Source organism: Cynocephalus volans, chromosome 7 (assembly GCF_027409185.1).
Source record: "Cynocephalus volans isolate mCynVol1 chromosome 7, mCynVol1.pri, whole genome shotgun sequence".
Taxonomy (NCBI): Eukaryota; Metazoa; Chordata; class Mammalia; order Dermoptera; family Cynocephalidae; genus Cynocephalus; species Cynocephalus volans.
In genome coordinates, this window is record NC_084466.1 from 84,873,632 (window position 1) to 84,900,619 (window position 26,988).

At 42.3% G+C, this 26,988-nt stretch overlaps 1 protein-coding gene across 3 annotated transcripts in view; it reads left to right on the forward strand.

The window, feature by feature from the left end:
- SPATA13 (spermatogenesis associated 13) overlaps positions 1-26,988 on the forward strand; it is a 78,269-nt gene that overhangs the window by 15,563 nt on the left and 35,718 nt on the right. The window contains exons 2-3 of one of the 3 annotated variants that reach the window (XM_063102071.1): positions 9,535-9,900; positions 12,108-12,252. In XM_063102071.1, the coding sequence (XP_062958141.1) occupies positions 9,535-9,900; positions 12,108-12,252 (511 nt within the window). The remainder of the gene's footprint in view (positions 1-9,534; positions 9,901-12,107; positions 12,253-26,988) is intronic. The other 2 variants (XM_063102072.1, XM_063102073.1) reach the window with 2 other exon arrangements.

Genomic DNA, 26,988 nt, shown 5'->3' on the forward strand with positions numbered 1-26,988 from the left:
TCGCAGTGAAGCTAAGGGGAGGACTTCAGGGCGTTAGCTGATGCAGGAGTAGAGGGAGGGGGCTGAGTGGTTTGGAGAGAACAGAGCACTCAAGGCTTTGCTTTCTAGTGACTTCCTAGGAAGCATGGATCACATGGTTACCTGCCGTCCATGCCAACATTTCTGAGTGGTTGGGAAGTATAATCGTTGGGTGTTGTAGTAGGGCTGAGTTCAATCTCAGCTTTACTGCTAACCAACCATATGTCCTTAAGAGACTCTTGACCCACTTACGCCTCAGTTTCTTTAAAAATAAAGATAATAGTACCTACTAGGACTAAAGGAAATAATGTATGTAAGATTCTTATCATAGTGCCTGGAACATAGAAAATCCAGTATATGTTAGCTTTTATCATAATCATAATTATTATCATTAAAATTGCTTCCTTTGGTCAGACATTTCAATACAGACCAGTTAAACTTTGCAAATCACTTCAGAAGTTCTAGTCAGTTTCTCAGAGTTTGGAATGAAGACCACCTGGTGTACAAATTCCTGAGCCCCATCTGGAGTTGCTGAATTAGAGTCACTGGGGTTGGGGTTTAGGCTCAGCAATCTGGACTATTAATAAACTACCCAGGGAAATGACCTTTGCCACACTAAACTTTGAGGCCACTGTCCATGCTGAGGCTTCTCTAGGTATGAAGTATCCTTTACTTCAGTTAACCAGAATAGAGCTAGTAGAGAAATGCTGTTGAAGGAAGAGAGGTATTCCTACAAAGGTTGAAAATGGCTTGTAATATTTTTTAATCGAGCAATATTATCAACTGGATGTACGTTACTTCAGAGTACAAACAAAAATTCTCTTTGACAAAAAATGAAGTCCAAACGTTTAAAGCAAGAAATGGTGCAGTAAAGAATTTGGTCTGAAGCATGTTGAGAAAGTCTAGCAATTGCTCCACCCACTACTGGGAACTGAGATTGTTACCAACTCAGTTTGGGACTTTAATAATGTACTTGTTTCTTGAAAATAAAAGTATCGGTCGTAATAGCTCACATTGACATGATGCTTTTTCAGTTCATATAGTTCCTTCACACAACACTGATGCATTTGATTCTCACAGCCACCCTGCTTCTAGAATAGGTTGTTTTTATATTTGCTTTAACAGGTGAGTAAACTGAGGCTTGGAAAGGTTCAAGGACTATCACACAGTTGGTGAGTGGCAGAGCTGAGTTTCAAAATAGGGAAGGAGGCCTAGAAATAGCATGTGCTTTGGGATCTGGCACACAAACTTACATTCTGTTTACCAGTTTACTAATCTCTATGGAATCACTTAATCTTTCTTATCTGTAAAGTAGAACTAAAAGCATCTACTGCATAGGATTTTTTTAAATTAAAGGAGACGATAACAAAAATAAATGCCTGTCTTAACACTACAGACAAACAAAAAAGTACAATGAGGTACAAACCTCATACCTGTTAGGATGGCTACTATTTAAAAAAATAAAAATAAAAAATAACAAGTGTCGGCAAGAATGTGGAGAAAAAGAAAAAAAAATGTGGAGAAACTGGAACCCTTGCACTTTACTGGTGGGAGTGCAAAAAGGTACAGCTACTGTGGAAAATAGTGTGGCAATTCCTCAAAAACATTAAACATAGAATTACTATATGATCCAGCAATTCCATATCTAGGTTTATGCCCAAAAGTACTGAAAGCAGAACTCAAGCAGACATTTATACACCCACGTTCGCAGGAACATTATTCATAAGAGCAAAAAGGAGGAAACAACCCAAGTGTCCACTGACGAGTGGATGGATGAACAAAATACGGTGTATATATGCACGGTGGGGTATCGCTCAGCCTTCAAAAGGAAGGACATTCCTACACATGCTGTAACATGGGTGAGCCTTGAGGATGTTATGCTCAGTGAAATAAGCCAGTTACGAAAGGACATACTGTATGATTTTACTCATGAGGTATGTAGCGCAGTTAAATTATTAGAGACAGACAGTAGGATGGTGGGTGCCAGGGGCCAGAGGGAAGGGAAAGTGCGAGTTAGTGTTTAAGGAGGTCAGAGGTCCATCTGGGAAAGATGCAGATGTTCTGGAGATGGGTGGTGGCAATGGTTGCACAGCAGTGTGAATGTACTTAATGCCACTGAACCATATGCCAAAAATAGTTAAAACGTCAATGTTACATATATGTTACATATGTTTATGTAAATATGTTACATATATTTTACCATACAAAAACAGTTAAATGAGATGGTATAGGTTAAGGCCGCATTTCAAATGCTGGTGTCAGGATGGTTTATAAATTTTTATTCCGCTTTCTCTTTTAATTCCATGTGTAACATTCTTTTCACTGAGTATGGGTCGCTCCTGCTGCCCCAGATCAGTTCTTCCTTGGTTTTCTAGGTGGGAATATTTTGGCAGGTTGGGATGGGCTAGGCAGTTGAACTGAGAAGCTTCAGTTCCTTTTCTGGACATTTGTTTTGGTTATTTACCTGATGGCACAGGAAAGAAAGCTACCTTGGATTCCAGTGTGACTCCACTGGGTCAGAACTGTGCCATTTTTCATGGGTCATTGTCACAGGTAGCTGAAAGCTTTAATACAGCTTGTGATTTAGGCAAAGGATTATATAGCCCCATTCCCTAACACATAATATAATTTTTTAATGTATTTACTTACAGCAAGGACTTGTCGTACATTGAGCTTTATACTTTTATGTTTTTGTGGTATAAATTTTTACCTGTAATTCTTTCATTGCCAAGTTTGTCAGTAGATATTTTGCAGCAGTACACATTAGATTTTCATATCCCTTGATGGAAATAGGAAAGAAATACTACTGAGGCTGTCTCCTGATCTTGCCTTGCCTTTGTGATGGTCCCTGTACAGACAGTCCACGTGACCGAAGTGTCACATGGACAGCACATCAAGGGTGGGTGTTTACTGGCTCAGGTAAACACTGGACCTTTACAAGTTTAAAGCAGGGGCGACACAATCTATTTATGGTCAAGGGAGATCCAAATGAAATTGTGGCCGTTGCTTTCCCTCCGAGTTCTTTTTCCCTGACTTCCCATCACTCCACCCTCTTCGTTCATTGCCTTCTCTTCATCTTATCCCAAGCTGCTTTCTTTTTCCAATATAATAATACTTCCAGTTCAAACTAAAATGTAGAACAGATTGAAATAAAGAGATTTCAAAAAAGTCCTAAATCTTTCTTTGTACATTCTGTCACCAGTGGAAACATTGTTGGCAAGGATCCATTGCCTTGTTCCTCACATGGCTGAGACTAAATAGGAGACCCACAAAGCAGAATTGCTGATGACGGGGGAAAGAAGATTGAACTCAGTTTATTTTCAGGGGAGATGTAGAATTCAGTAGGTGATGAAGGAGATAGAAACGGGATAATTGATTTCCTGATCTCAGACATGCTCCTTGATTTTGGAGTATTTGGTAGTCCTCAGTCAGTAATTTCAAAAGAGGAAAGTAGGTTTATTTATAAAATCATGGCATGTAGGGTGAGGACAGCTTCCTTGCCACCCAGAACTGTCCATTTGTTTGTTCATTTATGTCAACTCACCCATTCATCCCTTGACCCATTCACAAAGCATTTTTAATTGCCCGTTTCTCAGGCACCATTGTAGATTCTGAGGACTTTAAGATAGTATTAGACAGTGAAAGGACATAAATAGCTGCTTTTGTGAGACACTCAGATAAATAAATGCTATGTAGATACTATAGTGGTTTTAAGAGAGGCACAGAAAGGAGCTACTGACTGTGAGCCCAGGGGAGTTTACAAAGTTTTCCTACAGGAGGTGATACTTGAACTGAATTTTGAAGGATCCGTTTTTCAGGTAATGAGGGGCAAAAAGGCATACTGGAGGGAGCAATATTTATCTCATTTACAGTAGTTCCCCCCCTTACCCATGGCTTCACTTTCTGAACCAGTCTGAAAATAGGCAAGTACAGTACAAGGTATTTTGAGAGACAGAGACCACGTTCATATAACTTCCATTACAGTACATGGTTATAGATGTTCTATTTTATTATCAGTTATTGCTGTTAATCTCTTGCTGTGCCTACTGTATAAATTAAACTTTATCATACGTATGTATGTTTAGGAAAGAACATGGTATATCTAGGGTTTGATACTCTGCGGTTTCAGGCATCCACTGGGCATCTTGGACCTTATCCTCCACGGATAAGTTATAATTACAAATAGTGAGATGCTACTGTTTTGATTTTATAAGCTGTAAGGCCTAAAATTTCATTTTTGTGGAATTGGAGCACATGGCTGGTACCATAGGCTATTCTTAAGTGATGTTATCTAACCTGGGAATTTTAACCCAGGTTCATCCAAGAGCTCCATGGGCGGAAATGAGGGAATGGACCTTTATTTTTAGTTTCACTAGCCTCTGGCTAAAATGTAGCATTTCCTTCAATTATAAATGTAAAAATCAAACCAGAGCAATCTTATCAATACCTGTGATATTGTCTGATCACAGATCTTTTTCACATTGTACAACCATTTTTTGCAGATATCTTGAAATATCACTTAGACTCACCAGTTCTTCAGCATATGGTGTTATACCTAACACTGGTCCTTTTAATTCATATGCGACAATATATATATTGCTATATTACTATTCTTCTAATATTTTCATAATTGTGTTACAAAATAATTGACTTATTTTTCAATCCTATTTTATTTTTGCATTTAAAAACATGATTCTGAGAAGGCATCTATAGGCTTCACCAGTTGCCCAGGGCACCTGTTATCAGAGCCTCTGACAACTGTCATTCCCTTTCCCCTCCCTCCAAGCAGTTGTTTATCTCAAGGGAGGAAAACCTACAGAGTTCCATCTTTCTTCTGTAAAAGTCTATGCCGAGGATGCAGGTTGCAGAGTGGAGAGGACAGAAGTTTTGAAGTCAGACAGACAGGGTTGTAAAATGGGCCCCTTCCTTTTCTGGCTCTTTTAACATGAGCAAGTCATTTCGTTTATTTTAGCCCTAGTGTCTTCATCAGTAAAATTTGGCGAACAGTACCTGCCTTATATGGTGGTTGTGAACTTAAAGCAATGTGTGTGTCTGGCATAGGTCTAGCCTGTTGTAGGTGTTCAAACTCACAGCTTTCATTACCGTCGTTTTTTCAGTGCAGTCTCTACAGCATCAATTGTCAAGGCCTTTTCCCTTCTCACCTCCCTCTCTGTGACTGTACCTGAATTCCCGTGGTATCCAGGGCTGTTGGTGCCCTGGGAAAACTCTGGGAGGTTAGCTTATATGTATTAATTAATTTGCATCGTCAGAAAACCTTTGGCGCATTCAGAGTCCCTTTGCTTTAGTTTTTTTTTCAAATCTTCACAAAGCATCTCTCATTTCCTTGCCTATATTTTTTTCTGAATTACCTTGCTATATTAGCTTCCTAGTCTTGCTGTGTGATAAGTTGCAACACACTGGATGTCTTAAGACAACAGACATTTTTTCTCTAACAGTTCTGGAGGCCAGAAGCTCGACATCAGGTTTCAGGCAGGGCCACACTCCCTCCAAGCCTGTGAGGGAAGCTTCCTTTTTGCCTCCTCCAGCTTCTGGTGGTTGCTGGCAATCCTTGCTGTTCCTTGGCTCGTAGATCTCTGCCTTCATCCTCTCATGGCTTCTTCATTTTGTGTTGGTCTCTGTCCAGATTTCCCTCTTCTTATAAGGGCACCAGCCATTGGATTAGGGCCCACCTAATCCAGGGTGACTGACTTCATTTGAACTTGATTACATCTGCAGAGGTCCAAAATCTGAATAAAACCAGTTAGGACTTCTACATAACTTTTGGGGGAACATAGTGCTGTTTGACCCTCTATTACTTACTTTAGGTCAGGCTTCTGAATGGATGTGTGTGAAATCAAGTTATTCTGTGTAATTTTTTTTCCCTCCGATTAATAATGTGCTTTTCACTGTGGTTTCCAAAAAAAATGTTTTGAAGTGTCTAGCTGTATGTAAGATCTATCTTGGCTTTTTACTTTTGTAATGTAAAGAAAGAAATGTTGTATAGGAAGAAAAAAATGTGCTACTGACTAGGGAAAGTACCTTAAAAGTATATAGACAAGCAAGATTTGAAAGGGCAGGACTCCACTGACAAGTCTGTTTACAAAACTTTATGACTTGGGTGTGAACTGACCATTCAAGCTGATAGAACCCTGGGTTGATCAGAAGCTGAGACTGCTGGGTTGGACTAGGCAGAGCTCTGGCATGGCCTTCCAGATCCTTGATTATAGTGTTTTAAAGGCAAGAAAGACTTGAGAGAACATGGATGTGGTCCACTGCTTGTTCCTGCAGTGTGTCTGTGGGCCGCTGCCCATGGCAGAGCCCCAGGTAGGTGCTTGGCTTGTCGAAGAAGGGTGTTCGTTGGTGTATGTGTGTTTGTAGTTCCAAGTATGATCACAGTCAAACTACATTCCCTGGAATGAACCTGGGCAATATTTCAGAAGTACGTAAACTTAGATTTAAAAAAATTTTAATTTTAGAATATCCATCAAAATTCGAATTTGTTTTACAAGGAATTTAACTCTGTTCAGCTAAGAATCAGTGTTTGAATGTGAGTCTAAATCTGAGGGGTTTTCCCCCATTTTTCCCTCTGTACTTTTGCTGGGAGTTAAAGGGACATTTCAGTTTTGTATATTATTCTGTTAACTACTGTGTGCAACTCCTAGGACGTTTGATGCTTTTTAGAGTGGGTGTTTTTCCTTTTATCTCTTCAGTGGAGTGATGTAAGTACTGAGAGTAGAATCACAGTTGGTTTTTGTAGTGCCGCTTGTGTGGGAGTGGAAGCTGACACTGAGGTGCGATGTGTTGCGGAGAATCCCGGGCCCCTCGCCTGCTTGGAGCTCACCTACCTTTACCCAGCATCCAGCACTTGCTGCAGTATTTCCTTATTTTCCGCATCAGTGAGAGAAAGCAGGCTGCATATTCCTTGCAAAAACAAAACAAACCAAAATCCAAAAAAACCTAGCTAGAAAACAAAACAGAACAAAAAACTGCATGTACATTTGTGAGCAGTTAGATGACTCCTTGCCTGTGAATTTGTTGTACTTCTGTATCTAGCACGTTGTTTCTGAACCTTTTTATCACAAGGTGATACTATAAATGGATTTATTCTCACTGTGTACTTGTCTATGCCATTTGATTAAGTATCTTATTTAAATTATGCATAATAATCAATTTTCATGTGTAGTACAGAAAATAATATTAATTTTTCCATGATTCCTCTCATATTTTCCCATGGTAGTGATGGGGAGGAAAAACTTTACCCTCATACTTTCAGTTCTTGTGGGCCTGTGAATTAAACTGACAAAAGACAGATTAGCAAAAGAAAAGACAGGTGTGTGTGTGGGGGGGTGTATGTATGCAGGAGTTCATGGAAAAATGTGACTCAAGGAAGTGGTTAGAATTATTGTTTGTTTTTGTGGCTGGTGCTGGCATCCGAACCCTTGACCTTGGTGTTAAAATACCACGCTCTCACCAACTGAGCTCACCAGCCAGCCCAGAAGTGGTTAGAATTTGATACTTATATACCATCTTAATAGGGGAAGGGAAGGAAAAGAGAACTTATGGGGAAACATGACTTTTACGAAAAATAAATGGGCCCTGAGGAGAATAGATGGGAGATATGATAGTTTTGTGACAATGTCTATTTAGATTCTCTTTTCTTCCCTGGTTGCAAGGAACTGCCAGGAGATTTATGACAGGTGAGTTCCTTTGGGAGGCTCTGCTTTTACTCAGATAACAGAGTTCAGAAAAAAAGCCTGTTCGCAAATGCCTTCAGCTCAAAATAACTTTTATGTTACAGTGGCATATTCTGGACCCCTGCAGTGGTGACTTGAATTAAAGATAGGGTGGCAGGCAGTAAGAATTGGTAGATAGAAGGGTAAATGGAGATTGCTAGGACCCATGCGGGATTTTCTTTTGAGCAGAGGTGATTGGAATATTTTAGTGTCTTTCTTGCCACTGATTGGCTGTGTGGCCCTGGGCAATTTGCTTCACTTTTTTAATTCCTCATCTCCTAATTAGAAAAGTAAGGGGTTGGAGTAGAGCATCTACACATTGCTTCCTGCTTCCTTTGCTCTTCCTCAGATTTTCATGGTATATGATCTTAGAGAATGTATAGACACATCGGACTGGAAATTATGAGGCTACATTCAGATCTCTGTTGTCACTGGCGGGAGGTGTGTCTTCTTGGGCCACCATCAGTTAGCTTTCTTCACTCCCAGCCATGCGGGGGGTGGGGGGGGGAGGGTGAGGGAGGCGCTTGGGGGGAGGGCTGCCTGAGGCTGTGTCAGCAGCTCTGCTCTCCCTCCAGGGGTGACTGCCATCAGACCGTGCTTTCTCTCGTTGTTCTAGTTGTCCTCCCTGTGCCTGTGGCCCAACAGCCTTTTTTGTTTTTATTTGTAAATAATGTGTACGGATGGAAGAGCTGAGGGCACCCGGGCCTGGCTCCCAGCCCCGCGGCCAGTGCCTGCTGCTGGCTCTGCTCCCACAGATCTCTGAAGCAGCCTTTCTCTGCGGCCAGACTTTGAGGGGTCTGGTTGGATAACCTCTAAGTTGAGGCAGGGCTGAACCCTGGGCTGGTTACTGTAAGGCACAGCTTTTTAAGAGTGATAATGAACTCCGGCTGACAAGGGCTCTCTTACTGTGGTCTTGTTTCATCCTTACAAGGACCTATTATTCCCCACTGAAGAGCTGCAGAACCAAATCACCAAGTGAAGTCACTTGCCTGGGGTTATGAAGTTAGCTCCTGGCCCAGAAACAATGACCAACTCGGAACTCTGCCCAATTACAGACCTCATGTGTTCTTCTAGAACGTTGCCTTGCCTCTGAAAAAAATTATTTGAAAAATTAGAAGGTGTTGCCTCCTTCAGGATTACAGAATCTTGAGCTGTGCGATTGGCCAGTCTGCAGTCTGAGATCCAGAAAGGTTAGTTGTGACTTGTCCAAGCTCACAGAGCCTGATCTAGTTCTTTGAATACTAGCTGGGAGCTCTCTCCCCATCAGACTGTTGCCCAGAGGCTGCCAGCCCGAGCAAGAGACTGCATGCTGAGTCCTAACAGCTCTGGACTTAATCTTCTTAAAGCACCTTCTATTTTTAAGTAGTGTGCACTATAGAAAGAAGATACCTTAGAGCAGCTATGTATAGCAGTTCATTTCTTCTAAGGGCAGGCCTGCCTTCCTCCCATGCTATTGTTCTGCATATTTTGGGAGACACCATAGTTATAAGTTCATTATATTAACAAACAGTGATGCTGATTTTCTTAATGCCCTTTCCGTAGCTCCTCATTGGTCACCAGTCATTACTATTTAAATTATACTTTTAATTCAGTTGGTTGTTTTAATCCATGTTTTAGTTGCATCTTCACTTTCTATTACACAGATAACTTTTAAACAAACAAGTAAATCAAGAAAGCCTTGAGGCAGGGCTGAGGAGGGGGAGGGAGTATGTGTGTACAGCTTGTTCTTTTTTAATAGCTTCCTTGACCTTTGAGCCCACCTAACGTGTTCGCGTTTGAAAAGGTTGCCACTGATGACCCCTGGAGCCGAGGCACGTCACAGGATGAAGAATGGATGGAGGCACAGAGAATCACCAGGAGGAGATGGAGTTCTGGGAGGCGATCAAGGCCTCGTCCACTCTCTGACTATGGCCAGCTGGTCAGCCGGAGTTTGTCAATTCCTGAAGACTCAATTGCTGTAGACCCCCAGAAGGAGGACTTTGTGGACGGGGACCCCCAGGCAAGCATGACCTCTAATGGCGCTGCAGACCAGAATGCCTCCCTGGGCTGCCCTAAAGGAGGCCTGAGAAGACGCCCCATTTCTGTGATCGGTGGGGTCAGCTTCTATGGGAACAACCAGGCAGAGGAAATAGAGAATCTGCTAACCCAAGTAAGATCTGGTGTGCTTCTTCCAAAGCAAAGACCCTCAGCTTCCTGGCCTTTGTTCTCCCACTACAAACTAAGCGGGATGCTGCTTTTCCTTTCTTCTCTCTTCCTCAAGGATGGCATCATGTACTCACAACTTTTTCTGACTTTGAAAACATGCATAAATTCAAACTAACCATCTGACATTGGGATGCCTTTTACTAATCTTTCTTTCCTGGGATCTCAAGTAATATGTGAAACTAGTTTGCTTCTGAATGACCTGAGATTTTACTTTATTTTTTTGGCGGCTGGTTGGTATGGGGATCCAAACCAGTGGACCTTGGTGTTACAAGGCTGTGCTCTAACCAGCTGAGCTAACCGGCCAGCCCCACTTGAAATTTTTTTTTTTTTTTTTTTTTTTTTTTTTTTTGTGACCGGTAAGGGGATTGTAACCCTCAGCTTGGTGAGCGCACCGGTCATACCTATATAGGATCCGAACCTGCGGCCTCGGCGTTCCCAGCGCTGCACTCTCCCGAGTGAGCCACAGGGTCGGCCCTCCCACTTGAAATTTTAACCAGAAGAAGGTGGCAATGCATATCTAGTGAGCGTCCCGAAAAAAGTAATTCTTGAAAATAAGTGTTGTTCATTGTCAAAATGTAAAGATAAGAGGATGTAAAGCTTGGGCTTACAGACCCCTCAAGCCTGTTGAACAGACTGGGTTACAAACTCTCCACATGCAGGTCTGTGAGCTAGGTAATAGAAAAAAAGGTTTTGGGAGCCATAGGTATAGAAAAATGAATGGGTTTTATTCAGATCTAGGAGTAACTGTCCTAATGGCTTCTCTGAGAGTTTTGGGGCTCGGAGCTGTTAGTCTTTTATACTTAAGTCCACAACCCTGGACACCTGGGTGCCCACACGCAATTTACATTAAGTAGTAACAAGGAGCACCTGAGGATATTTACAGCAAATGCTCGGCAAGATTCTGAACATCTGAGGGGCTTTGACCATTTTCCTATTTTTCCCAACAGAGGAAAAGAAAGAATAGGGTTTTTTTTTTGTTTTTTGTTTTTTTTGTTTGTTTGTTTGTTTTAGGATATGACGAAGTAATTTTTTTCCTACCATTTTCTTACTCTTTTCTTCCAAGTTGTAGCATTGCACTGGTTTGACAACAGATTAAACACTTACTATTGGTCCCTTAGTATATTTTAGTAATTCTACAATTATTTATCAAGCACCCAATGAGCACTTTGAGGGTATGCAACATTTAAAGACCCTCAACTGGAGGAGTTTATATTTATTTGGTGAGGTTAATACCCTGGCCATGTTCAAATGTTCACAGAACAGCATGAGTAATGTATATGTCCAATTTTATTTTTAAAATCTGCTAGCTGATGTCATAAATAACCTGTGAAATTCTCTTAAATGGGAAATTCTATATTAGTATTGGATTGTATGCTTATGTTCTCCCTGTAAAGCCCAGCACAGTGCCTTGTTTATAGCAAGTACTCCAAAACTTGCTTTAATTGAAGGTAAGAATAAATTAAATCAAAGAATACCATGAATCTTTTAGAAACTTTTGTTTTAAGCTGCTCCACCTGCTAAGAAATAATTCTGAACTAAAGCAAATTGCAATCTATTTTAAGTTGAAACAGTATAGAGAAGATCTAAAGCCCTTAGAAATTATTTCACTTCAGTGCATCAAAAAGGAGTGTAGTAAAAATAATTTTCTGCATTGTAACCTTATTTAGGGAGTGGGGTGTAAAAATCCTCAGAAAACTAAGGGAAGCATGAACCAACTGGGCCTTTGGCACATAGTAATAGAGATTGCTAATATGCAAAATCGAAGGGCATTATAGACAGTTCTAAAAACACTTGGGTAAATACGTGCAAAAGCAACTCTTTTAAACAAAGCTCAGCTATCTTGTTAGTTTAGGAAGCAGGAACTGTCTTCAGGTGCTCAGGTCCTTGTAAGGGCCTGCATGCGGCAGGCTCGGTTGCAAGCTCTGCAGGTGTGAGCGCAGGAGGCCGAGGCAGCATGTTGGGAGGGACAGGCCAACGCTGTGGCCCGTCGGGTGTCGGGTGGCGCTGAGCCTGGGGCAGCCTGCCGCTCTCGGCGGGGCCTGGGGAAACCACTTCCCATGTGGCATGGCTTCGAGGCGAGAAGGCCGTGCCCACCGGCGGGTGGCAGGGCCGCGCTTCCTGCCGCTCACCGCCTCTGCTTTCCTTCCACAGCCGGCGGCGCGGCCGCCCGTGCCCGCGCACCAGGTGCCGCCCTACAGAGCCGTGTCGGCCCGGCTCCGGCCCTGCGCCCTGTCCCGGAGCACGCCCATCGGGCTGGACCGCGTGGGACGCCCGCGGCACAGGAGAGCAGCCAACAGTGAGTCCGGGGGCCTCCCCTTTCCGAAATTGCTGTGGACGCAGCCGTGGGACTGTTCCCAGCCAGCCCGAGGCGCCCAGGTGATTGCCACCTCTGCGCCTCTCTCTGGGCCGGGTGGCGCTGGCCTGGGAGCACCGAGGACCTTCTCGGGAGGAGGGTGCGTCCCAGAGGCCGCGTGGTGCTCTGGCGCCACCGTCCGCGTGGCTCTGAGTTTGAGAAGTTTGCTTCTCTTGTGGCCTTTCCCTTCCTAAGTTCCTGCACGTGGAGGTCCCCGTGAGAACCGAGTCCCAGGCTAGATCCGAGATCAAAGCGTCCGCAGGGTTGGTTCCTTCTGAGGGCTGTGAGTGAGAATCTGTTCCCGGCTCTTTCTCAGCTTCTGGTGGCCTCAGGGGGTTCCCTGGCTTGTAGATGCATGTATCAGTTCATTTTCTGTTGCTTATAACAGAATACCTGAAATTGGGTAATTTATATGAAAGTAAAATTTATTTCTTCCACTTTTGGAGGATGGGAGGTCCAAAGGTCCAGGAGCACGTTTGGTGAGGGTCTTCTTCTTGGTGGAGACTCCCCAGAGTCCCATGACGTCACAGAATATCACATCACTTGCTCTTTTTATAAAGCCATCAGAACCAATCTCTGATAACCCATTAAACCATTATCCCATTAATGGATTAATCCATTGGTGAGGGCGGGGCCCTCACCATCCAAGCACCTCCTGAAGCCCCCACATTTTTTTTTTTCTTAAAAAGATGACAGGTAAGGGGCTGTTAACCCTTGACTTGGTGTTGTCAGCACATGCTCTCCCAAGTGAGTCATGGGCTGGCCCTGAAAACCCCACATTTTAAATACCATAATTGGATTTCTCGCCCTCTTAATACTTTACAATGGGGATTGTATTAGTCTGTTTCTGTTGCTTATAACAAAATACATAGAATTGGATAATTTGTCAGAAAACGAATTCTACTGCTTACGGTTTCTGAGGCTGGGAAATCTGAAGTCCAGGGAACACATCTGGTGAGGTGACTGTCCAGCAATGCAGAGTGTCACATGGCAAGAATGGTGGAGCAGAAAAAGAGAGAGGCTCTCATGTGCTCTCCTTTTAAAGCCCTCAGAACCACACCCCTGACCACCATTACTAACCCATTCACTATGTCATGGTCCTACAATCTAATCACCTCTTTAAGGCTCCATCTTTCAATTACCATAATAGGATTTCCACCCTCAACACTGTCACAATGGTAATTAAGCTTCTAATATGTGAATTTGGGGGACACAATCAGTCCACAGCAGGGATCAAGTTTCCAACACATGAACTTCAGGGAGACATGTTTCACTCATAGCAATACATTACCCCATCTCTGCCTTCATGTTCACATGGCATTCTCCCTGCATCTCTGTCTCTTTGTCCAGATTTCTCTTTTTTTGTAAGGTTACCATTGTCATTGGATTTTTAATGACTTCCTCTTTACTGATCACCTACAAAAATAAGGCCACATTCATGGGTACTGGTGGTTTAGGACTTCATCTTTTTAGGGAAAATAATTCAAAAACAAATACCATGTATAATGTATACACATATAGTCAAAGATTTTAAAAGAAGAGGTAAAAATAAAAAGTGTTAGGGTGGTAGGAATGTAGAGGATTTCTTTTCAAGCCCATACACATACACAGTGTATTTTGTGCTTTCTGTAACACTGTTTTGTGTTTTTTGTCATTTTTTAAAGTTTTTATTTTAGAGTTCTTTTGTTAAAAAGCAACAAAAACTAACTCTGGTTAGCTTAAGGAAAAGGGAGATGTATTGGAAGGGTGTCCGGTGCTCCCAGAATTGATAGGGTGGCCGGGGAACCAGGCTAGGGAATGGAGTGCAGTCAGGGTTGCTCCTGGGAGCTGAGGAACCACAGAAGGCAGGTAGCAGAAGACTGGTCGGGGTGCCATCCCTGGGAATGTCCTTCTGTCACTCACCCATGAGTTAAAATTCCAAGATAGAGGATTCAACTCTCTGAGCTTAGGTGATGTGTCCACAAGCTGGTGGCACTGGAACAAGGTGAAGAATTGGGTGCCTCCAGGGACCCCTTGCCCTCTGTATTTGGAGGCAAGTACATGGGCTCCCTGTCCACTAAGACTGAATACAATGGAAGGAAGGTCATTCTCCCAGAGGAAATCCCGGTGGTGTTAGAAAATAAGATTCTGCACAGGTCTTCATTTGTTCGTTCATTCATTCAATAACTATTGAGTTCTTACCATGTCCCAGGTGACAGTAGTGAACAAAACAAAGCTCCTTCAATCACTTACGTTCTGGTGAGGATACTAGATTACCTGGTAGTGCTGTACAGAAAAATGAAGCAGGGTGGAGGGCATTCATTTCCAAAAGAGGATCATTCTACCATGATGCAACTATTCCATGTGTGATTGCAGACCCTCTCCTTCATCCCCTAGAGGCAGACAACCCAAAGGTTCATGGATGATAGCAGACATCTCCAAGCCGAGGACCTCTTAGTAATAACAATTCCTTCTCCAGTTCTGTCCCAAGGCTTTTTGGGTGTTTATAGCCCGAGGAACATTCAAGCAACACAACCTACCATAATGCGAAGGGGGGAGGGAAAGGAAGTAGAAAATAGTGTGTACACGTACATGACATCATAAAAGGAAGTGTCTCCCTCTGCCTTGGGTTGTAAGGCCACAGGTGGTGTCTTTGACTTTGCTCATCCCCTTTGCGAGGTGAGGTGGTCCAAATCTTCGCTCTGTTGATTTCTGAGCTGTTAGTGTTCCTGCTTTCTTAGAGTTGCCATAGTCTCCTTTCTTCCTCTCTCTGAGTGAAAAATCAGCCATGCCACAAAAATGTGTAGAACAACTGTGAGTCTGGTACTGTTTTTATCATTTGAGGTTCAGCAGGGAATAAAGCATCCCAAGAAGTTTAAATTCCAGCATTCAAACAGGTTCCTTTAATCAGTAAATGGAATTATCTCAGGCACCAGTGACTGCTCTGGAGAAGATGAATGTGGGTGATGTGGAGAGTGAGTGAGAGCAGGAGAGGGAGAAAGCTGCCTCTCCAGAGAGGCGACACTGGAGCAGAGACTTGAAAGATGAGCAGGAGGCAGCAAGGCAAAAACCCGAGGGAGGAGACGTCCCAGTGGCAGGGACACCACATGCCCAAGGACAGGCAAGAACGTGTGATGTGTGTGAAGCTTGGCAGGGAGGCCAGAGTGGCTGGAGCTCAGGAACGGGACAGGAGAGGACGCTGCAGTCAGGAGGTGGGCCATGGCTAGAAAGGGCAGTGCAGGTCACGAGAAGGAGCTGGCATTGTTCTAAATGAGTGGGCGGCCGTTGCCAGCAGGAGGAGGATGTGTTCTGACTTATGCTTTGGAGAGGAAGGGCAGTCTGGGGGGAAAGGCAGAGGAAGGGGACAGATTTGAAGGCCACTGCATTAGTCCAGTTGAGAAACAACTGTGGCAGTGGCCACAAAATCCATCATTTTCCCAGCAGCCCGAGGAGGCTAAAATGGCCAGCCTCAGTTCTAGTTCAGTGGGGCCAGGGCTGTGAACTCCAGTGGAAATGCTTTTCCCTAAATTCAGGGCTAAATTCAGTTTCAACAGAGCAGAGTTCCTGGTTGGGAAGAAAACGTTTTGTAAGTATATTATTAAGTAATCTGAAGAAGCTACTTCTGTGTATACCCTTGACTTCTGGACCCACATGCTCTGGCTGTGGGTGAGCATCACTATTGTAGTCATTGGCTCAGAGCATGTGCCCATCCAGGGTGGTGTAGCATCTTCAGGGCGTGGCTCCAAGCTGCCTCTGTAACTTTGTTTTCATTGGGCTGTTACTGGTGTGATACAGACATGTGCTGCTTTCAGTGGAGTTCTGGGGAGACGCAGTGTTGTGTGAGATACCCTGACAGTACAGGATCCTTCAGTAAGATCCAGCAGAGGCTGATGGTGAAGGAAACAAATCCAAGTCTAGCATAAGTAGCTCTTCCAGTAAGGACAAATCACCACCCCTCTATTATGAAGAGGGCCCATTGTAATCGGCTTTCCACAAGAAGCTGTCTGGTTCCTTCAAGGAACCGTATCATTAACTTTGTTGAGGGGGAGGCCCTGTGGTTTAGCCCAGGCTCCTTTTCTGCCACCATGGCCTTTTTTTGTTTTTTGTTTTATGAACTACTGAGCAAGCATCAAGAAGACTAGGAAAGAAGACTAGTTGACATCTGCACAGTGGGACTTCATGTCCGCAGGATTATTAAACAACCTCTTTTGCAATAAGGATTCACACGGAACAGATGTCTTCTCATGCCTTTAGTGTATTCAGATATATCCAGTCATACCCCTTCCCCAAGCCAGTCCCCATCCCGTTTTGTTCTTTCCACATTCCTCCAAGCCATCCAGCCAAACTGTTAGCTACTAACCTGAGTCCACACAAGCTAAATCCTTCCTGAGGCCACTCTCTTTCCAGTCAAAGGGTTTAGGAAGAAAGAGTATTGCTTACGTTTTGCCTCTGGGGCTTTGTCTGTATTGGGGGCACAGTTACCAGGTAAGTAGTTGAGGTCTCTTTGGGGAAGGCTAGGAAGAATTAGTGGTAGTAGGGTACCTCCCCCAAGGTTTCCGGGCATCTGCTTCCAGATGCCCTGAGTTTGGGAGTTGAGTGAGGGCCCTTGGTTTGTCTATTATGGTGGCTCAAGTCAGGCTCTGCTCACCAGACCCAGAGGTTTCCTGCTACACAAATCAGGTGACACCTTATTGGAATTACTCATTAGTTTTGTTCCTGGGACCGCGAGATCAGTTAAGGTCCAACCATCCCAAAGACCGAGCTGGCCTTGCTGCCTGATACAGTAACTATGCCCACACTTCTCATGACAGATGTCCCACATCCGTAGAGGTCCAGGTCTTCATCGCAGTGGAAGCATTTCTCATCAGCATCTGTGGCCTGCAGAGATTAGCAGTCTGTTGCTTATAAAAGTTGCTGCCGCTTCCACCGTCTGGATGGGGAGATGTAGCCCAGAGGCTGGGTCTGGGGGTGGGCACTCACATGATGGTCTATCTCCAGCATTTCTACCTTCAAGTCTTGGACCTCTTTGCTCTCCATTTGCAAAGGGATTTTTGTTTTACAGAGCAACTAAGTGCTAGCATGATGCCCAACTCCATGAGCCCACAGATTGAATGCAAAATCTCTGAAAGGTGCCATTCCAATGGATAAATTTGGTTTCATCTAAGTTATGTTTGGTAAATGTAATGTGTGAATCTTAATTTGGTTCCTGATACCAACAAACCAGCTGTAAAAAGATCATTTTGAGATAAGAGGGGAAATTTTTACATGGATGAATATTTGGTAACATGAAGGAATTATTAATTTTGTTCAGATAAAATAGCACAGTTATTTCTAAGTCCTTATTTGTTATAGATACACAGTGAAATATTTTCTTCATAGAATGATACGATATGTAAGATTTGCTTTAAAATACTCCAAAAAAAGTTGTTGGGAAATAGTTGAAACAAAATCGGTAAAATATTGATCTTTTTCTTTTTTTTCCACCAGTACCTTCACGCAAATATTGATCATTGTGGGTTCATCATATTAATTTCTCTGCTTTTGTGTTTGTTTGAAATTTTCTGTAGTAAAAACTCTTTAAAAATAAAAGTACATTTCCTCTTCTTTGGGCAAGTGCTGTCAAAATCTCCAAATCAATAAATACCCACAATTAAATTTTTCTTAAAATATAGAAAATTGAACATTAGCAATTTGTTTATTTTTTAAGAAATGAAGACCTTCTCCTAGGAGAAGTGAGCTCTCCCTTCTCAGAACTTTGCAGCACTGCGCTGTATTCTTTTCTAGAACTTAGTTTTTCCTCTTGCTATGTTCAGAGTAACTGTCTTCTCTTTTACTAGCCCATACAGTCTATGAAGGAAGGTCTCATAGGACTGTCCTTAGTAATTCTTAGGAGTTACTGCCTGGGTCTGTTATTTGAAATAAAGAATCGGGACAATGAGTTTCAGTGACACCTATGAGTGCCTTCGTAAAGTTCACGGATAGAGGTTGGCAGCCTATGAAAATACTGCTTTCTGGGTGATGTCTGTGGCTTGCCTTTCCTTGGGTTGTAGGAAGGGTGCCTGTGCTCTTATCACTTTGTGTCAGGGAGTTATCTTTGCTGCCTTTTGCTTTCTTTTTTAACGAAGCTTTTCTTTTACATTCTAAACAACTTATCCCATCATAGCTGACCTGTGCTGCTAATTTTCCCATACGTACCTCGAGTTCCAGCCATACTTCCTCCCTTACATTTCGATCAGAAATCAAATTTGATCACTTTTCAAATTCTTATTTTCATGTCTATTTACCTTCTCTTTCTACTTATCATCCATGGAGTTCAGATTAGTTTGCTCTGGGATAAACCAAGTGATTATCTAAATTATCTCCCAGAAAGGTGGGTATCTGTTTTCGTTAGCTGTTACACTTGAGTGGAATCTTCTTGGATTACAAACAAAGAACTAAAACATGCCCATGCATTGATGTTGGTAGATTTTTCAAACAATGAAATCTGTTAAATTTTTCAAAAGCCCTTTAGTTAACCAATAAGTATTATGCAAAGGCACTTTAAAAAGTTCACAGAAAAATAGAATTAAAAGTTAATACAAATCTTTCTGTGTACTTTTGTTTTCTTTTTATGGCGGCTGGCTGGCACAGGGATGGAACCGTAGACCTTGGTGTTATCAGCACCATGCTCCAACCGGGCTAACCCGCCAGTCTCCGTGAACTTTTTGAAGTCCTCTTGTATTAGAGCATTTAGTAATAATGCCAGATAACAAAGGAGAGAAATTGACAACATAGGTGCAATAATAGCCAGATATTAAAAACCAGAGAAAATGCTGTTCTGAGGGGATACAAACAAGGCAACTTGACTTTTTATGGCTTTAAAATTTTTTTTCTAACTTAAATAATTGCTTGATATGATTTTTAAAATTTTTTTAAACTTTTGTGTGTGTGATTATAGTCACTTTTTGCAAGCTAAGAATCAAATTGACCTAGTCTAGCCCTCTAGTGACCTAGCCAGATTTCTCAGTCTTCACCAGAATGATGTGATGATACGAGTTGCTAACAACTCTGTTGTAAAACTGTAAATCATAACCACCCATCCACATTTTCCATTAGGAAACAATAAAAATCTAGTCCTTAAAGGGATGATATAGACAAAGAAAGTCTTGATCCACAAAGGAGAGCATGTGCCGGCCAGTCTGTCTGTGAAGGGCATCAGAGCTGGCCAGTGACTGGTCAAGGGACCAACCATTTTGAAAATCTGCTCTGAGGTTTAAAAAATTCCTGGTTCTACTGTCAATAAGAAGTAAAAAAGCATTACAGATGCACTGAAATTGATTATTGTTTTTACCAGGGTCTACCATGAGAATACAAAGAGACAAGCATGGGGAATAAGATAGATAAATTTTCAAGACAGATTTCTTAGTGATAAGACATTCAGCATACTGCATTTTTCCTTTTGCCACAAGAACAAATTGAGGAATCTTTTACAGAAATGTTTAATTCTAAAAAGGGTGAGGGCAACACTTTGTGCCACAAAAAACTTCCTTCTTCCCCATATAATTACTGTTCCACTATACATATCCATGTGGAAGAACTTGGCAGGAGCTTATGCCAAGGCCAGGAGAGAGCAAAAGCTAGAGCACATTCTGGCTAGCTGGTTGGAAGCTCAGTGACCATCTTTTGGGGCAGACCCATCCAAACCATATGGAAGGGCTGCAGTTTTGATTAACATCTGCAAACTGCTCTTGAGCATTGGTTTCTGCCCAGTGTCTTAAAGCCTGGCTTTGTCCCCTCTGTGACCTCTCCACACTGAAGTGAATGATAGTTCTTGCAGGAGTAGCCCTGGAAGCCTTGGGTGCCCAGCACAAATGCTCGGGGTGGAGAGGGTGGGGGTGCGGTAAACCGTGCAGGTTTCTGGGACCTGCCCCTTTGCTGTGCCCTTGCCAATGAAGAAGGCCCAAACAGAAAGGAGCGACTGAGTGGCAGGCTCTTGGGGATGTTAGGGAGCCTCTTCTTGTGAACAGATCAGTGAATCTTCCAGCTCTGTCTGTGCTGGGGACTTGTCCAGGCAGTCCCAGGCGATTGGATGGTGGCCTGCGTTCACGTGGCACTCTGCAACTGTCTCCGCCCCTGCAATAGCCCCCACAGCCTATCCTGCTTGCTTCATCTAGTAAACGTTCCATGTACGGATTTAAGGTTGGTTTTTTTATAGAGGGGGGGGGAAAAAGGAACCAAGAAGTTTTCCAGTGTGTTTAACGCTCAGGGCATTATGGGCAACATTCTTCCCATATATGCAACTCCTGTTTCTTCGGTTTGATTTCATACCAAAATGTTTACATCACTCAGAAATGGAAAAGGTTTACTTATTTTTGTATTTATTTACTTTTCCCTATTTAACAACTAGTATTGGTTGTAAAAGCAGGTTGGTCCAAGGTTATTATGATAAGTTAATAAGCTTAAAATAATTGGGGAATGCTATAGGATGGGTCATTAGGACCTAATCAAACTGTGTTATCTCAGGAAATGTCCAAGGTGCTCTGAAGCTTTTCTGAGTTGCATTTTAAATGTGCTCTTGGTTTCAGAGATACCTCCTTGGTTTTGATTCATTTAACAAATATATTTGTCATTATAAGCAAGGCACTGTGCTAGAGGCTGGGTAATGGTGGGGAACGTGTAGTGAGAGTGTTCTTGCAGGACTGTTTGTATGGTATACAGGCAAGTAAATCCATCACAGCCAATCAGATCTGGAGGAAATGACATCAAAGTTGACACTTGGTGGGTGAATAGGCATTAGATGAAGTTTGCTGTTAGGGGGAGTGTGTATTCCAGGGTGAGGGGACCACATATGCAAAAGGTGGAGGCCAGAGAAAGGAGAGCAGATTTGAGAAAGGGAACGTAGGGTAGCCCAACAGAACCCCCATTAACCAGTCCCCAGGTCTATCAGCTGACAGCTGACCTGCATTGCTTCTGAGAAGCAGTTGACTGCTGCCAGCAGCATGCTGAAGGCTGGCTTTCCTGGGCCACTCTCTATTGCTCCCACAAGACCCAAATCTATTTATGGCAGTTCTGTTTATTATTATGATTATGGAACTTATTTTGTTATTATGTAAGCAAATTATGAGGCTAAAAAGAGACTCAAGTCTATTATAGCAAATTTGAATACTTTGGAGAGACTCGATAAAGGTGAATCGCTAAAATATATATTACTGTCAAATTAGATGGGAGTTGACAGCTTGGCAAAATGAAAAATAGAGGAGTCTACTCAGATTGCTTCACCAGTGTCTCTGGTTTTATTGCCATACTTTAAAGAAGCCAGAAGTAGAAATCATAGTTGACACATTATAGGTGTAGACTGTGCAGGAAAGAATGCAGTATTCCAGTCAAATGACCACACACAAAGAACCGCAATCCTACGTTGTGACAAATGTGAATAGTTGGCATTTTTGGGTGTTCAGTGTTAAAGTGTTCATGGCAGGAATGCATGGACCAATTTTGGGGGGGCTTAGCATTTCTGGACAACCCCAGTTGCTCCAGGTGGGAGGGCGTCCAGCTCTAGGTCCCTGTGGTTGGGCTGGATGAAGGTGAGGGGGAAGGGCAGGTTGAGAGGCTTATCTAGACGAGAGACCAGGCTGCTAGGGGTAAGAAGGAGCCTGGGGCCACCACGAGCCTCTAATGGGTTTTAAGTGGAGTGAGATGATCAGATTTGCATTTTAGAGAGACTGTGGATGAGTGGAGACCAGAGAAATCTGTTATTTAATCAAGTGGGAACAGCCCTGCATTAGGAAAATGACTGTAGTACTGGCGAAATGAAGAACTTGGAGGCCGAGCTAGTAGTCTGGATGTTTTGGGCAGGGGACAGGGAGGGATCTGTGCTGACACCATTGCCTGGCTGACAGAGGGAGCACAGGAGAAGAGTGCTTTGGTAAGGGAGCTGGGGGCCATCCAAATTTCAGGCATTATCTAATGATTTTCTGAAGGATTACCCAGAGGCTTCACTAAATTTTTTTGTTAAAAGGAAAGAGAAAAGAAACAGTAGCAGGTGTTGAGGCGTGTGTGGTGTGTGAGAGAGATGCCTTTGCAATGACTTTAAACACACCCTAACACCTTTTTGTTTGATCTCTTATTTTTTTGGATTGTTTCTCTCTACTCATGCATTTTATCCAAATTGCTTTTCAAACTTTTTTTTTTTTTTTAGTGAAGAATCAGAGAATATATAAAATTCAATCTTACTGGCTTAGGACCAGTTGAGAGTGATGGGAAAGGGCTTGACTGTGAGGTGCAGATGCCACGCTTTATCCTCTCATACCACACAATACTGGGTGTCGGTTGAATTTATTTATAAAACAAGACGATGGGTTCATTTATCTGTAGGCAAGTACTTACAGTCATAGTGCTTTCCTGACTGTTCAAAGTGCTTTCCTGACTGCTAAGACTGTACACAGTAAAATCGCTATCTGCTGACTGTGCTGACGGATTCCACAGAGCCTAAGGAATTTAGAAATTACAGAAGGTTTCCGTATGCAGGAACAAGGATCGCAAACATGGATATCAGTGCCTGATAACTACATTGCCTGCAAGTCTTGGAGATCATATGAGCTCCAATAGCAGTTATCTGATTTGGTATTTCATGCCTTATCATTGCCTATAATGAAGATTAAAATTTTTTTTAATTTTTATTTTATTTGTTTATTTTATTTCTCAAAATACATTGTAGTTGATTTTCATGCCCCTTTACCTGTTCCTCTCCACCCCCTCCCCTCCCTCCCCGCCGACATCGTATCTGTTCACTTGACTTAAATAGTTAAAGGAATTTTTGTGGTTATTCTGTTTTCTTCACCCCACCCACCCTTTATTTATTTGTGTGTTTATTTATTTATTTATTTTTTAGCTCCCACAAATAAGTGAGAACATGTGGTATTTCTCTTTCTGTGTCTGACTTGTTTCACTTAATATAATTTTCTCTAAGCCCATCCATGTTGTTGGGAATGGTAGTATTTCATTCTTTCTTATAGCGGAGTAGTATTCCATTGTGTAGATATAACACAGTTTCCTTATCCACTCATCAGATGATGGACATTTGGGCTGGTTCCAGCTCTTGGCTATTGTAAATAGAGCTGCAGTAAACATTGGAGTACAGGTATCCCTTCGGTATGAGGATTTCCATTCCTATGGGTATATACCCAGCAGTAGAATCACTGGGTCATGTGGTAGATCTACCTGCAATTGTCTGAGGAGCCTCCATATAATTTTCCGTAAAGGCTGCACCATTTTGCAGCCCCACCAACAGTGTAGGAGGGTTCCTTTTTCTCTGCAACCTCTCCAGCACTTATCATTCTCAGTCTTTTGGATGTTAGCCATCCTAACTGGAGTGAGATGGTATCTCAGTGTGGTTTTGATTGCATTTCCCTGATGCTGAGTGATGTTGAGCATTTTTTCATGTGTCTGTTGGCCATTCATATATCTTCCTTTGAGAAATGACTGTTCAGCTCCTTTGCCCATTTTTTAATTGGGTTATTTAGTTTTTTGCTGTAAAGTTGTTTGAATTCCTTGTATATTCTGGATATAAATCTTTTGTCAGATGTATATTTTGCAAATATTTTCTCCCACTCTGTTGGTTGTTTTTTTTACTCTGTTGGTTGTTTCTTTTGCTGTGCAGAAGCTTTTTAGTTTGATATAATCCTGTTTGTTTATTTTACCTTTAGTTGCCTGTGTTTTTTGGGTCCTATTAATGAATTCTGTACCCACTCCTACTTCCTGGAGTGTTTCCCTATGTTTTCTTTAAGGACTTTTGTTGTTTCAGGATGTATATATTTAATTCTTTAATCCATTTTGAGTTGATTTTGGTATATGGTGAAAGGTACGGGTCTAGTTTCATTCTCCTGTATATGAGTATCCAGTTTTCCCAGCACAACTTGTTGAAAAGGCAGTCTCTTCCCTAGTATGTAGATTTGCCACCTTTGTCAAAGATCAAATGGCTGTAGGCATATGGATTGATTTCTGGGTTCTCTATTCTATTCCATTGATCTGTGTGTCTAATTTAATGCCAGTACCATGCTGTTTTGGTTATTATAGCTTTGTAATATAGTTTAAAGTCAGGTAGTGTTATGCCTCCAGCTTTACTTTTTTTTTGCTCAGAATTGATTTGGCTATGCATGGTCTTTTGTTGTTCCATATAAATGTCTGGATAGCTTTTTCCATCTCAGAGAAAAATGTCATTAGAATTTTGATGAGGATTGCATTGAATTTGTAGATCACTTTGGGTAATATGGACATTTTCACAATGTTAATTCTTCCAATCCAAGAGCATGGGATATATTTCCATCTTCTCGTGTCCTCTTTAATTTCTCTCAACAGTGGTTTGTAGTTCTCTTTGTAGAGATTTTTCACGTCGTTGGTCAGCTTTATTCCTAAGTATTTTATTTTTTGGTGGCTATTGTAAATGGGCTAGCTTTCTTGATTTCTTTTTTTTTTAAAGATGACTGGTGAGGGGATCTTCACCCTTGACTTGGTGCTATCAGCACCACGCTCTCCCAATTGAGCTAACCAGCCATCCCTATATAGGGATCTGAACCCATGGCCTTGGTGTTATCAGCACCACACTCTCCCAAGTGAGCCATGGGCCTGCCCTGCTTTCTTGATTTCTTTTTCTGCATGTTCACTGTTGGAGTATAGAAATGCTACTGATTTTTGTGTGTCTAGAGTTCTAGTGTTTCTAGTCCTTGTCTTAGAAAAACATAAGAAAATATTTAACAATTTTCCAGCAAACTCATGAATTTTCATCTTCTTGTAGTTAAAACACTTTCAGGTCTAAAACTTGTATTTGTTCAAATCTTTATAAACTAACAGAGTTAAATAAAAATTCTTCAAAATATCATGTCTTAGTCTAATTACTAAGTTTCCAAAATTGGATTTTAAAAGGAGAAGAATGTGAAAAGTCAGAGGAAGGAGAGCAAGATGTGTAAACATCTAGAAAACAACCACATGTACCAGTACTCTGTATATGTTACTGGCCTGATGTTACAGACAAGGAATCCAAGACTTAAAAATATTCAGTAACTTCCTAGCTCAGCTAAGCAAGATTTAAGCAGTAGATAGTGGAGCTGGCACTCAAACCAGATCAAACAGACTTGAAAGCCCAAACTGCTTCCTGTTCCACTCACTGTCTCCCAGGTGCTATGCTTTTCATCACAAAACACAGAATTATCTCATTTATTTGCAAGAAGGTATATCTGTTTGGCAGTTCTTAAGACTACGCCCTAATGATTGCCTTTTACTAAAACAAAGAAAAAAGTGAAATTCACCCAATACTTCTTGTGTTCTTGTTATGTTTGAAACCCAAAGATAACTAGATAAAGATAAATACAGAGGGGGCTGGCCGGTTAGATCAGTTGGTTAGAACATGGTGCTGATAACACCAAGGTCCAGGGTTTGATTCCTGTACTGGCCAAAGATAAATACAGAAAAGTGGTGAACTACGTACTAGGCCTTGAAGGTTGAAAAACCCATGTGCTTAGAGAGGTCAGGAAAGCAATGGCTGTCAGATGAAGGCAGCACCTTGTCTTTTAAAGGGGAATTTTATATTTGTTTCTGCATTCTTCAAAATTCTGGTCAGTGACCAGACAGACTATCTTGTTTGGACCAGTCTTTGGAGAGGGTGGGGTGTGGAGTAGGGGTAATGATGAGAGGGTTCATTTAAGCCACTAAGAGCACATTTTCCGTGGTTTTGTGTGTTTATGTCCACATTGCCCCAGGAGGAAAAGCAATAGCTTTGAAGGCACAGAGAGAGCTCTTTTCATCACAGTCTCCAGGCTTGCACTGATGGCTCTCACACAGCATGTTCCTGTAACACGGCTCCATTTCCTTTGTGCTGTGTGTGACTCGGCCCTTCCCTGCTCTGGTGAAGAGGGTGGCTGCTGAATGGTGTTTCAGGAAGAACTAAACCAAGTCTGCCTGAGCCAAACAGGAGCAGTCAGCATATTGAAAGTGTTTACAGTCGCACAACAATATGTACTAGAAAATGTCGTGTTGTATGTTAAACGTCTTTCAGATTTCTCTGGAAAATAGCCTGTGTCCTGTAGATTAATAATAATGTTTGTCTTTAATCCATTCAGAATTAAAGGATTACTCTGGGCACTTAATTATTTACGCTAATGAACAAGAGAACATTGGTCTGCATAACTGATAGCAAATGTAGCAAATTATTTCCTGTGTAGGAATCCCCTAACCCAGCTTAAGAAGCTGTAGTTATGGAAGATGGCTAGTTAGTGTGCAAGATCCTGGTTTTGTGATGTTGGTTCCAGGTGGTCATTGCCCATATGGGAATTTGGACTGTGGCTCAGTCCAGTCGGTGGCAACCCGAAGTAGGGGGTTCCCAGGTTCTTGGCTGGTGTGGTGGCCATCCTTGAACCCATTCTCTAAAATCGACAGTAGTGCCCTGCCAAAGAATAGCATTACTTTATCTCCCAGGGCCTCCTACTACCCAGCGCCTTTCCTGTAGTTCTTGGTAATTGGGCCATATCCAAACCTAGTGGGGACATAAGGTTCCTGGGATATTTTCCCAGGTTGTGACTATCTCTGTACCACATGAGGAGTTTGCTGCTTTGAGGAAACAGCAGAGAAGCAGCAGTAGTTGGGAAACTTTGGTTGCTGAGTAGATATCCAGTGACGGTCTCCTTTCTGCACGTAATCAGAAGGTGGTCATATAAGAAAATATATACC